Here is an 11,877-nt window from a genome sequence, read left to right as displayed (position 1 = left end):
ACGACCGAAGACAGGGGGGCATTTTCAACCCCCCGTCACTTCGCGCTGGCGAGCCCATAATGACTGCTTTTCCATTTATGGTGCCTTGGAACTCGTGCCCTCCCTTTCGGGGCACGCTACCGTCGGCGAAGTATTTAAGGGAGCCGGCGGGAACGGACAAAGACAACTGAAAAAAAGAACTTGGGAGACTTCGAAGACATTCTCAGAGGAGCAGATCCGGCAGATCATAGCTCGACAAACTCTGAGGGAGCTCTCAAATATAGAGACCCGGATATACATTCTCAGAGACCACCGAAGAATAAGGAGCCCGAAGCTCTAGGATAGACAAACATTCTTGTAACCAGCAACATCCCTGAGGGATATTCTCAGGGCACTTATAGCATCCACATATGAGTAGGGTATTACGCTCAGTGCGGCCCGAACCTGTCTAAAAATCCCTCCAGTGCATTTACTGCGTTATGCATTAGATCATTCCATCCCGCCTGCCATTTCATTTACATCCATTTATTTCTCCCGCAAACATATTCATAATCATCCCCCTGGCCAAATCTCAAAAAGGGGTCCCTCCGGATCCCTGCGATAGGAGTTCACCCTCCGACAGTGACTGTCAGGTCGGCAATGGTGAGCGCAACAACCGCACTGTAGAAACAGTTCTCGGGCAGCATACAACTTCCAAAGCTCATAAGCTATGACCAACCAAACCAGCAAATCATCCGCACACCATCTTAGATGAGGATCTTGGCCAACGCCAGGGTGGCCATAAGTCCACACCTTTGGCGCACCTATTGACCTCGATCGACGGTGCCAAGACTCGTGACGGTTGTGCCACACCTAGCGAAGAGCACATCAAAGTGTCGTCGAACATGAGTCCCTCATGTGTGTCGTCCTCATCAAGGCTAACATGCACTAGCGTCCTCACCGTCACTCCTTCCCTCGGCCTTTGCATGCTACAACAGTACCTCCGTGCTGCCGGACTCTAGGAGGCAGTAGCTACCTCTGGCTGACGACATCGGACGACGACAAGGGCAATGGCAGGAGAGACGGTTGAAGACGATGGCGCCTATGCTACCCTTAGGATCAATCTAAATCATCAATCAGTTTTGTTCAAATTAACAACTTAGGTAAAAAGGACTAATCATCATATAAGTCTATAGTTATGATCAACATGTTACATTTCAACTAATTTAAGACTGAAAAATCTACGATATTGTAAAACTTGGGCCACAGAATCTAAGATTTTACTACCTCTGTTTTTGTTTACTTGTCACCAGCTTTTTACTGTAGTAATTTTGACCTTCCGTTTTTTTCTACGAAAAATTTACGAATACTTAAAAATATCTAATACTAATAAAGTACATTTCACGATGAATCTAGGGATACAAAAGTTTTAGTTATTTATAAATTTTTTTAAGAAAAAAACGTAAGGTCAAAATTACTATAGTAAAATATTGGTGACAAGTAAATAAAAATAGAGGTAGTATAAAATTTACTTTTTTCTAATCATCACCAAAGCAGCACCAGCATCAAAGCAAATCCATAAAACCCTAACATTCGCGTTTCGACCCAACACTCCAGCAGAAGCGGGGAACCCAACCAGACCCGCCTCGTCTCCGCGTCTTCCACCACACCTCTCCTTTCCCGCCTCCCGAGGGCTCGCCCCTCTCACCGACACATGGGCCCCACAACCCGCGCCCGCTTCGTCTACAACCGCCGCCGCCGCGCCGTCGAGGAGGCCTCCGACGACGAGGAGGAGCAGCATGACACCTCTTCGTCCTCCGATGAAGAAGAAGAAGAAGCGGAGGAGGCCTCCGGAGAAGAAGTCGATGACGAGGAGGAAGCGGCCGCTGCCGAGCCCGGGGCCAAGAAGCCTCCCGCGGCTGCGGCAGCGGGGGAGAGAAGGGGCGGGAGGAAGGACCCCATCACCATCAGCCTCAAGAAAGTGTGCAAGGTAGTGGTCGGTGCAAGAAATCTCAAGATTTTCTTGCTCTTTTAGTCTTTTCCCTCATCTCTTTTACTACATGTTTTCCATTTATGTTCAGAATGACTACTTCGTTCCGATGCTTGGAGCTTAATTTGATATTTGGAGGAGAAAGTTGCTTCTTTCTTATGCTCGATGTGGCTTTTTTTTTTGGAATGAGAACGGTTGTTTCTCCTCGATGCAAATTTGGGATTTGGGGATGTAAACTTGGTCCGTTTGTTCTTTGTGCTTATGCTTAATGCGTGGTTTGGAATACGAAAATCCGCTGTTTTTTATAATCTTTTGGACTACTTGGGGTCTGATGGGGGTGACTTCTTCATTTTGAAGTTTAGCTAATTTATTTGTGTGTTTGGTTTGTAAAGGTGCCTTCTTTTCTGTTTACTTCAGCAATATCTTCAGATTTCAGCTTCTTTATTGGAAAGATTTCCTTTAATGATGTTTGTGATTCCCTTTTGGTTGCATTTGCCGTGATGGGATTGTAATGTGTTCTTTGTTATGTCTGGTTCCAGGTGTGCAAAAGGACAGGGCACGAGGCAGGGTTCAAGGGGGCTGTGTACATCGACTGCCCCATGAAGCCTTGCTTCCTATGCAAGATGCCAGGTTCTGATCTCGACGGTTGCGTGATTATTCCTTTGTGCTTTCGGAGTACAAGAGTCACTAATTTGAGATGGACTAGTAAGGTGTCCGTGTGTTGCAACGATTCTTAGATTTTACATTCAATATTTATTTTATTTCTCAAATGAAGCAAACATGCTAACCAAAAGATGGTGATGCGTAGCATCAGGTAACATGGTTTATTATTATTTTCATCTATTTAAATGAAAATAGTACAGTGCCCGTGTATTGCAACGGTTTCTAAATCTCGTACAAGGTATCGATTTTACTTTCAACACCAAGAGACTAATACATGATGCTAAAAATGATACTTCATTTCATAGAGCAATAGTGCTCTACAATACCTAAGATTGCACTCGGCTATCCACTACACCAAGATTGAAATTCCCAATCCCGCTATCCTCCGGTGAGTGACCCCCCAACTGAGAATCGATTTCGCCCAAATAGGCACGCAAAAATCGCTCCTTCGCACCCATGAAAGCACCAAACAAATTGTATCAGAGATCGCGTCTTTGAGCGATCGATCCAACCACGGAATTGGAGGGCGGAGTAGATCGCATATGTGCTTACCGTCCTGGGTGACGAGCGGGTAGTCAGAGGCGTTATTTTGTTTGGTAAGGCTCTCAACATCCTTCTTCAGCTCACAAACAGTTTTCTCAAGGTCCTCCTTGATCTGCTTGAGCTCATTCAACTTTTCATTTGCCATTTTTATCTCCATAGTCAACCTCCAAACTTCTTCATGAGACTGAGCATGTTCTTAATTGCCATCTTTAACTTTCGTGTCCATGTCTGTTGCACAAAACAAGACCCAATTAGTTCATGAACCACACTAATCAGAGATGCAGTCCTTTTGTTGTGAGCCATATTTGAATAGCATGCATAGCTTGAGCACTGAGATTAAAAAATGCAATTCCAGACTGAATAATAAGTGTATAGCAATGAATTGCTAATTTGACCGGCATACATTCAATAGAACAATGATAAGAATATCATGATGGATAGGGCACAAACAATGCATAAATATGAGTTCAATAGGCTGTAAGCTTGGCTTTGAAGTAAAGCAAGAAAAACTTTCTTTGGTAAACACGATCAAAAGATAGTGAAAAGCTCACCGCTGAGATTTTCCTGGAGCCATTTGGAGTTCTTGGGACTAATATGGCTAATCCACCATCATGAGTATTGCCTTGAGTCGTGACGAACCAAAGCCACCATTGTTGCCGAACAGGAACAAAGACCACTCCAGCCATTAAATACCTCAGCTCTTGGACACTTAGAACTGTGCAAAAAATGCAAGATCTTATCTTCAAAATCGTGAAAGTTCTCAACTTCCCCACTTTTCAGAATGTGGGATCAACGAAATTAACTCATACAGTCATACTGCAAGAATCTCCATCCAATTCGTCATTGCTTTTACCTATGCAATTACAAACACAAATGGCGTGAATAAGATCAACTAAACAAGTTATCTGCAACAATGACCAGTACAGCTCTACGAATCCATGCCTATGAGTTAGTACACCCCAGTGACAAGTCTTCCATTAGTTGAAATGGCACGAAGATATATGGATAGCTCTCGCTGCACTAACCTGAAATCAAGGGGAAAAAACAATGTTTTCAGTAATTGGATGATGAGAAAGAATTGTGCATATACAGTAAGCACTACCAGAAAGAAAAAGCTTCATTCGTCTAATGTAGAAAAGAATCAAAATTTTGTCAATCTGAACGATAAATAATAGAACTGAAAGCAATCCCAACAAGATTCCAAACAGAAAAGCGACAGAACTCAAAACGCAAATCCCCAAAACCGAAATTTCCGCAGAAAACACGAACCTCGACTCGAGCCGCCGCGATGCAGCTAAACACAAGAAAGGAGACACTTTTGCAAGCAAATCTCACGACCCAAGCATTCTTGATTCTAACAAACAAAAAAACAGATGGGATTAAAATCACATGATCCGCACCGGCTGTTCTTTACCCCACTAACCACCTGTCCACAGCAAACCATTCCGCCAATCTCATTCCCAACAAAGACAAATCACGGAGAGACAAAAGATGGATCTCTGAAGCATCCAAGCGCAAAACACAGATCAAGGAAGCAACAAAACTCGGTTATAATCGCAGCATAAGAAAAGTGAATCAAAGATCCAATCTTATAGCAGAGGCTAGAGAGGGGAGCAAGCGTACCAAGTGGACACTGTCAGGAGCGGCAGTGAGCTGCGGCGGCGAGATGCCAAGATCCACCAAGATGCCCACTTTCTCCCTCCATCTTTCTCACCCATCCCCTCCTCTCTCTCTCTCTCTCTCTCTCTCTCTCTCCCTCTATCCTCCTCCTCTTTGGACTCTGGCATCAGGGAGGAGGGGTCGAGGAGGAGATGGCGACGACGGATCCGACCTTGGGCGGTGGCGGTGACGTGCGGGCGGCGCGAGGCAGAGCAGCGACAGCGGCGAACTGGCATGAGGGAGCGGAGTCCTGGGAGGAGGCAATCAGGGATGTGCAACTGGCGGCCAGGTCGTGGAGTGGGTGGGGCGCAGGATAAAAAGACGGTTTTCTACGTTTTGTATTAAGTGGGACGGTGGGAGACCGGTTTTTCTTTTAGTTTTTTATTAGATTGCAGCGGAGATCGGCAGAGGAAGAAACTGGTGTTTTATATAAGTAGGGACGCACGACGAAAGTCGCGGTTTAAAGGAGTAGAGATAAACTGGGTTTTTCCAGTGTGGATGTGGCTGTTCAAGGATTATTGTTCATGAATTAGAATTCATGTTCATGCTGAGATTTCTTTGTTCAAGGAATCTTGTACTCATGTTTATGCTGAAAGTAGTTTAGGTTAATTGTTTATTTGAGAAAAAAAAATGAACGAAGTTTGCACTTCTGTCCAAATTGGAGGGAGGTTTTGCATTGATGAACCTGCACATAGTATTGTTTCCTCATGTTTCTTCAGCCTTTGAATGCTTCATAGCAGTTTTTATGTTTTACTTACAATTCAAAAGTTTGCTCAACAGTACCAAATGAAATTTAGAATATGAGTCCTAGATCATTATCCTTAAATGAAGATGACATGAATGTTGGTTCGCTATTTGAGTCACTGACACTATGTTTTCATCATGAACAGGCCATACAACCTTGACTTGCCCACATAGAATAGCAATGGAACATGGTGTTATCCCAGCCCCTAGAAGGAATACAAACACTTCATTGGATTATGTCTTTCAGAGCCAAGTTAAGGGCAAGATTTCCATGGTACGGAGTGTGATTTGCCTAATGCTTAATCTTTTGTGTTTGCATTATTGTCAATTGCAATATTTCATATAACTGCATTTGCTAGTACCATATTCCAGTTTTCTCCTCTTTCCAATGCTAGGTTAAGCCTCAGTTTCTGATACCCAACCAATTAGATTGTGGAAACGTAAAATTTCATCAGAGGCGTGTGACTTGCTTGGAATTTCATCCAGCTAGGAACAATGTTCTTTTATCAGGAGACAAGGTATTGCACTCCTACTGTTGAACTTTGTCGCCTTCTTAAATTCCTTACAACTATGTTTGCATCCCAAATTGATGAAACATGTAATCAAGTACTAATCACCTTTTGTTCTTTCCACACAGAAAGGGCTACTGGGTATTTGGGATTATGTTAAGTTGCACGAGAAGATTACGTATGATTCGGTGCACTCCTGCATTCTGAACAGTATGAAGTAAGAGTCTTCTTTGATAGCTATTATCAGTCTCTTTTTTCTTTGTCCAAGGACGAGATGCTGCAACATGGTTTGATCTTGTTCAGGATCGATACCGCCAATGATGGGGTACTATATACTGCTTCCTCTGATGGTACTGCAAGTAGCACAGACCTGGATACTGGAATTGGCTCCCCCTTGTTAAATCTCAATCCGAATGGTTGGAACGTAAGGCCCTCACCCCCACCCCAATTTGGAGTTGAGCCTGTGTGGATTGCTGTGTTCAAAAGAACTCAATAAAGATTGCATTTTTCAATTTATATTTATGCATCTTGTACTGTATTAGACAATCATTAGATAGCATTAATCTGAACAAATTTGCATCCATTTTGGGCTTGTTTTTAATAAACCCTGGTCCCTGTTTGTTGCCCACAACAGGGTCCGAGCACTTGGCGCATGATATACGGGATGGACTTAAACACTGACAAAGGTCTTCTTTTGGTGGCAGATAGCTTTGGTTTTCTTTACTTGTGAGTATCTCTAGAAAGTGGTTTGTGGCATATTATTGTAACCTATCACACTGGCATGTATCAAATATGCGTTGGCCATAGAGTATCTGGCATTCTGTTGTAAGATATTCATAATTCTTGCAGGTTGGATAGACGGTCAAAGACGAGAATTGGACATCCGATTCTTATACATAAAAAGGGTAGCAAGGTAACCTGCCTTCATTGCAACCCTGCACAACCGGAAGTTCTTCTGAGCAGCGGAAATGATCACTATGTGAGTATGTTCTGCATATGTACATACTCCCTTTTCTTATTTCATATTTAATATTTCCACACCTCTGTGATTATTAGGCTCGTATTTGGGATACAAGGAATCTTGTGCCCAACTCTCCCCTTGCCAGCCTTGCTCATGGACGGGTTGTTAATTCAGGGTATTTTTCCCCACATAGTGGAAATAAGATCTTGACAACATGTCAGGACAACCGAATTCGTGTATGGGATTATATTTTCGGTAATCTGGAATCCCCAAGTAGAGAAATTGTGCACAGCCATGATTTCAGTCGTCACTTGACTCCTTTCAAAGCCGAGTGGGATCCAAAGGTTCTGTTCTAACTACGAATTGCTTCGATTCTTCGGATTCTCTTTTTTATAATTGTGCCAATATTGAAGTGGAATGGTAATGTTCTGATTCTGCAGGATTACACAGAAACAGTTGCAGTTATTGGCCGCTACATAAGTGAAAACTACAATGGTGTTGCTCTGCATCCCATTGATTTCATAGATACCAGTTCTGGAAAGCTTCTGGCAGAGGTGATGGACCCCGACATAACAACAATCAGCCCGGTGAACAAGCTACATCCGCAAGATGACATCCTGGCGACAGGAAGCTCAAGGTAGATCAGTCGATCTATTTATACCCAATAAGGCAATAACACTATCCAGCGCTAGATCTATTTTCCCTCTCACAGCTCACAAGGTGGTCCTTGCAGGTCCATTTTCATTTGGAAACCAAAGAATGAAGCTGATCTTATAGAAGAAAGGACCAAACAGAAGGCTAAGAAATACATATATGGATCCGGTTCCCGGAAGAAATCAAATGGCAAGCATGACAATAGTAGTGATGACGACTCAGATGGTGATTCTGACGGAAAGAACAAGAAAGCGAAGAGGACTCGCTTCACTCATACCGTAAAGGGAAAGGGCAAATCCAAAGTTTGATACTTAATGTACCTAATGTGGCAGCACTTTTTATAAGACGACACCCACTTACCTGTCGCTGCCGCACCTTCTTTTGTACCATCTTGGCCCCTAGTTAAAATGCTGAAGAGTGAAGGCCCATAGTTGTCTACAGTCGTATCCTAAGGAGTTAGGTTTAGAAATATATATGTTTCTGTTACTTTTGAATCCTGGCATGCTTATGGTCACTGGTCAATATGTGCTTTAACCCTATATTAATATATAAATGCTCATGTACAGTTGGTTGAATGCAGTTCATGTGCATAAGTTATAAGTTGCTGATTGGTACTCTCATCTGTTTATTTTGTGTGGCATCATTTATCACCCATGCTGAAGAGTGAAGAACTGAAATTTTCTGGGTGCATATCCATGTGCGTGCAGATATACAATTAGGCGCATAGCCGCATAGATGGAATTTTAAGCAAAGTAATAACCCTTCCATGCTGCTTAAAAAATACAAAGAAATCTTCTACGAATAACCCTTGTAGTATCATGTGAATGGCAGGATAATTGATGCATATGATCGAATTATCAGATATCAGTTGCCATGGATAGGCAATGTTGGAGCGCCAGACAACATTCCACAATTGACCGGAGTTGCTAGCTCAAAGGAAGAACACACCCAGATTTTTTTTGAAGAATAGAACAAAATCTGCTGATGCATTAATCATAGTATTTATGTTTCTGACAGTGTAAACTGTAAACATCTGGTCACATACCAAACAGAATTTCTTGCGATGTGAATTTTTCAGCTCACTAAGCATCTGCCACCTAAGGGTTTGATAGTATTTCTATTCGATGTTCAGTTAGAATTGATTCAGCACTCAGCTGGCAAGATCATGTTTCAACATCATCCTCTAGGTTAGCACCAGCCAAACCCTAAAATTGCTAAAAGGAACAAGTTGGCTGCCACCTGAGAATATGTCAGGGGGATAAATTGGTAAGCAACACTGGCATCTTGGCATCTTACACCTCTTGGTCTAGGTGTTCTGACACCAAGGCGGGTTCTTTTGGCACTTTCAAAATGATTTGGTTCTGATCCCAGCCAGCTCTCTCCATTTGCTCGAGGAACTCGGTAAATCCATGTTCGAATGCAAGAAGACTCTCCAACCAAGAGAAAACCTCATCCCACCTTAGCTGATTTTTGTGAAGCCAATGCGCTTGCCATAGGCTCCTTAGGACCGACATGCTGGTTGCTGCCTCCTGAAAACAAGCAAAGCAGACACATGATGTGCATTTGTTGATCTGATGGCCAACTATTTGTGTGCATCATTTTTTTTAGCAGTAATCAGTAGATCACCTTGAATGTAACAAGAAATTATGTCTCTTTTGATCCAACCTGCTGAACAAAGAGGATGCACTTCTCATTCATGTACAACTTCAAAAGTCTATTCACCTGTTCAAGAGTTTACACGATTTGTAACAAGAAATTAAAATGGCACGCAGAATACATGCTTTGCAGATTCAAGAATAACAGGTTAAAGAAAAATGCAGGAACAAGTGGTACCAAAATCTGTTATTTGAGTTATGAAATAGGTATGTTATTGAGTTATGAAATAGGTAGGAAATACTTGGTGGGAACTGGCCAGTAACCACCGCTCCTGCATGTTCAGGCATATCAGATACAATCACTAAGTGCTGCTGATTTCAATTGAGTTAGACTAAGCTACGGACAAGATGATGATTTTTATGCGGGGATCCCCACCTGAACTTAAATTGATTCTTCAAAGGAAGAATCTACAGACAAGCTAATGATTCATGCTGATGCGCACAACTAGTAATTTATTTTTTACCCCATGGAAATAGATTACTTCAGAAGATTATCAGAAATGATAAAACGAAGGGAAAAGTTGCTAACTCAGTAGTCAGTACACCATAACGACTTATACAAAAAGCTGGCTAGTTCTGATTATTTTTTCGTCTGTTTAGGGTTAGATTAACAAAAGCTCTGAAGCATGAAACTCTAAAAGGTAATTAAAACGGTACGAAAAAAAAGATGCCAACCATCACTAAGTACAGGTGTTTAGGTACCATAGACATGAGAGCGTTGAGCTGGGTTAATCCCCAGTGAGGCCGGAATGGGAAAAAAGAATACTTTCCTAAAAAAAAGGATGCCATGCAGTGGCTCATTGCAAACTTAGGTCTGAACTGAGGCCAGGATGAAAAAAAAACTTTTCTCAAAAGGAAAAAAATCCATGCAGTGGCCCATTGCAAACTTAGGTCGAAAACTGAATCCTAAAACCTTAGTTACGGCCAAAACCAACATTTATCAAACAAATTTCTTGTCACACGCTTTAATTCTTACTCACAAGGTTCCTTCAGTTTTTTTTTAAATGATCCCTTAAAAAAAATTCTAACTCCCAAGGAAGTCTAACTAAAAAACATTGTAAAGCGAAGGCTGGAAAAAGTGAATCTACGAAAGTTAACAAAACTAGCTATTCATACCATGTCGCTGGATTCCTCCCCACCAAGCATTCTCTCCAAGGGCACACCAAAAGAAATCTGTGGATGCGAAAATCTCTCCCATGTTAATATATTCTCTTCCTCATTGCAAGCAACATAACCTAAATCCCATGGACAAAAACACTGAGTATTAACAACTGCTTCATAAAGGTAACAAGAAAAGTCATAATAATCATCAAAAGAACATGTTACCAGGAACTGTATGTTGTTCAACATGTGATCTCACAAGAATCCGTCCACGCTTTAGGTTTACCTGCCAATATTAACATGAAGAGGAGAAAAGGTGATCGATAAAATACTAACAGGTGCTAACATTTCTATTGTATATTTATGTACACTGAAAAATGCAAAGTCTAACATGGATTTAATTGCTACCTAAATCATCTCACTTAATCGAGCAAAACATAATTCAAGTTGAGCACCTTACTGTTCGGAACTTGAGAACTGATAGGGACTGATAGCGCAACCAAAGATGTAGAAGACGCACTCAGCCATGTTAAAGTAAGAGTTAAGTATGATGACTGTACATCCGGTGCATCCTGCAATGAAACTGTTGGACTATGATCCGAATTCTTGTTGGACTATACAAAGGACGTTTTCGACTCATGTTCCGGAATAATACGTATTAGACTTGAGTCGTATATATCCACCACTATAAATATATCTTGTAAGCTACAAGGAGAGCTGAGACGCACATTGTAATCCCCTACATTGTACACATCCATAATATAGTGAAGATCGTCGATTGGCGTCCGTGGTTTTTTTTTTTTCCCGTAAGGGTTTTCCACGTAAAAATCATGTCTCGTGTTCCTATCGTTTTCTCTATGGTAAGTCAAGATGCGAGCTGTTCTTGCACATACTGGTCTGGATGATGCGCTTGATAATTTTGGAAACAAAGATCAAAAGTCTTGGTCCGATGAAGAAAAGAGAAAAGATCGTAAAGTTTTGTCACAAATTCATCTTCATTTATCAAATAATATTTTGAAGGAGGTTTTACAAGAGAAAACCGCTACTGCTCTATGGTTAAAGCTGGAATCAATCTGCATGTCAAAGGATCTGACCAACAAAATGCATCTGAAGATGAAGCTGTTCACGCACAAATTACAAGAGGATGGTTCTGTGTTGAATCATCTTTTGGTCTTTAAGGAGATCATTGCTGACCTACAGACTATGAAGGTAAAATATGATGATGAGGACTTGAGTCTTATTATTTTGTGCTCATTGCCCAGTTCTTTTGCAAACTTCAAAGATACTATATTATACAGTCATGATACACTAACTTTGAAAGAAGTCTATGAGGCCTTGCATGCCAAGGAAAAGATGAAATAGATGGCGTCTACTGATGGCTCGACTTCCAATGGAGAAGGTTTGATTGTGCGTGGCAGAACAAAGAAAAAAAATTCGCAT

The 11,877-nt window shown here is 41.7% G+C and overlaps 1 protein-coding gene and 1 long non-coding RNA gene across 2 annotated transcripts; one reads left to right on the top strand and one right to left on the bottom strand.

The window, feature by feature from the left end:
* The first annotated feature begins 1,560 nt into the window (after positions 1-1,560).
* Positions 1,561-8,260, top strand: LOC133896147 (DNA damage-binding protein 2). Its single transcript, XM_062336673.1, has 11 exons — positions 1,561-1,948; positions 2,488-2,578; positions 5,704-5,831; positions 5,953-6,075; positions 6,195-6,283; positions 6,370-6,490; positions 6,701-6,792; positions 6,916-7,045; positions 7,123-7,371; positions 7,468-7,664; positions 7,761-8,260. The coding sequence occupies exons 1-11, from the start codon at positions 1,673-1,675 to the stop codon at positions 7,987-7,989; spliced, it is 1,725 nt and encodes a 574-aa protein (XP_062192657.1). The 5' UTR covers positions 1,561-1,672; the 3' UTR covers positions 7,990-8,260.
* On the bottom strand, positions 3,059-5,100 carry LOC133909798 (uncharacterized). Its single transcript, XR_009908435.1, has 3 exons — positions 4,778-5,100; positions 3,706-4,179; positions 3,059-3,382 (listed from the first exon to the last, which is right to left on the bottom strand). It is a non-coding gene; the product is annotated as an uncharacterized LOC133909798 (long non-coding RNA).
* Positions 8,261-11,877: the final 3,617 nt, after the last annotated feature.

The sequence above is a fragment of the Phragmites australis genome, chromosome 2, assembly GCF_958298935.1.
Source record: "Phragmites australis chromosome 2, lpPhrAust1.1, whole genome shotgun sequence".
Lineage (NCBI taxonomy): Eukaryota > Viridiplantae > Streptophyta > Magnoliopsida > Poales > Poaceae > Phragmites > Phragmites australis.
This window is presented reverse-complemented; position numbering and strand designations above follow the sequence as displayed.

What these genes read in the sequence shown, in the direction of transcription:
- LOC133896147 (XM_062336673.1), top strand. Translation starts at nt 1,673, where the DNA reads ATGGGCCCCACAACCCGCGCCCGCTTCGTCTACAACCGCCGCCGCCGC. An exon ending in TTAAGGGCAAGATTTCCATG is followed by an intron (nt 5,832 to 5,952) that starts GTACGGAGTGTG and finishes TTCCAATGCTAG; the next exon opens with GTTAAGCCTCAGTTTCTGAT. An exon ending in CTGGCGACAGGAAGCTCAAG is followed by an intron (nt 7,665 to 7,760) that starts GTAGATCAGTCG and finishes TGGTCCTTGCAG; the next exon opens with GTCCATTTTCATTTGGAAAC.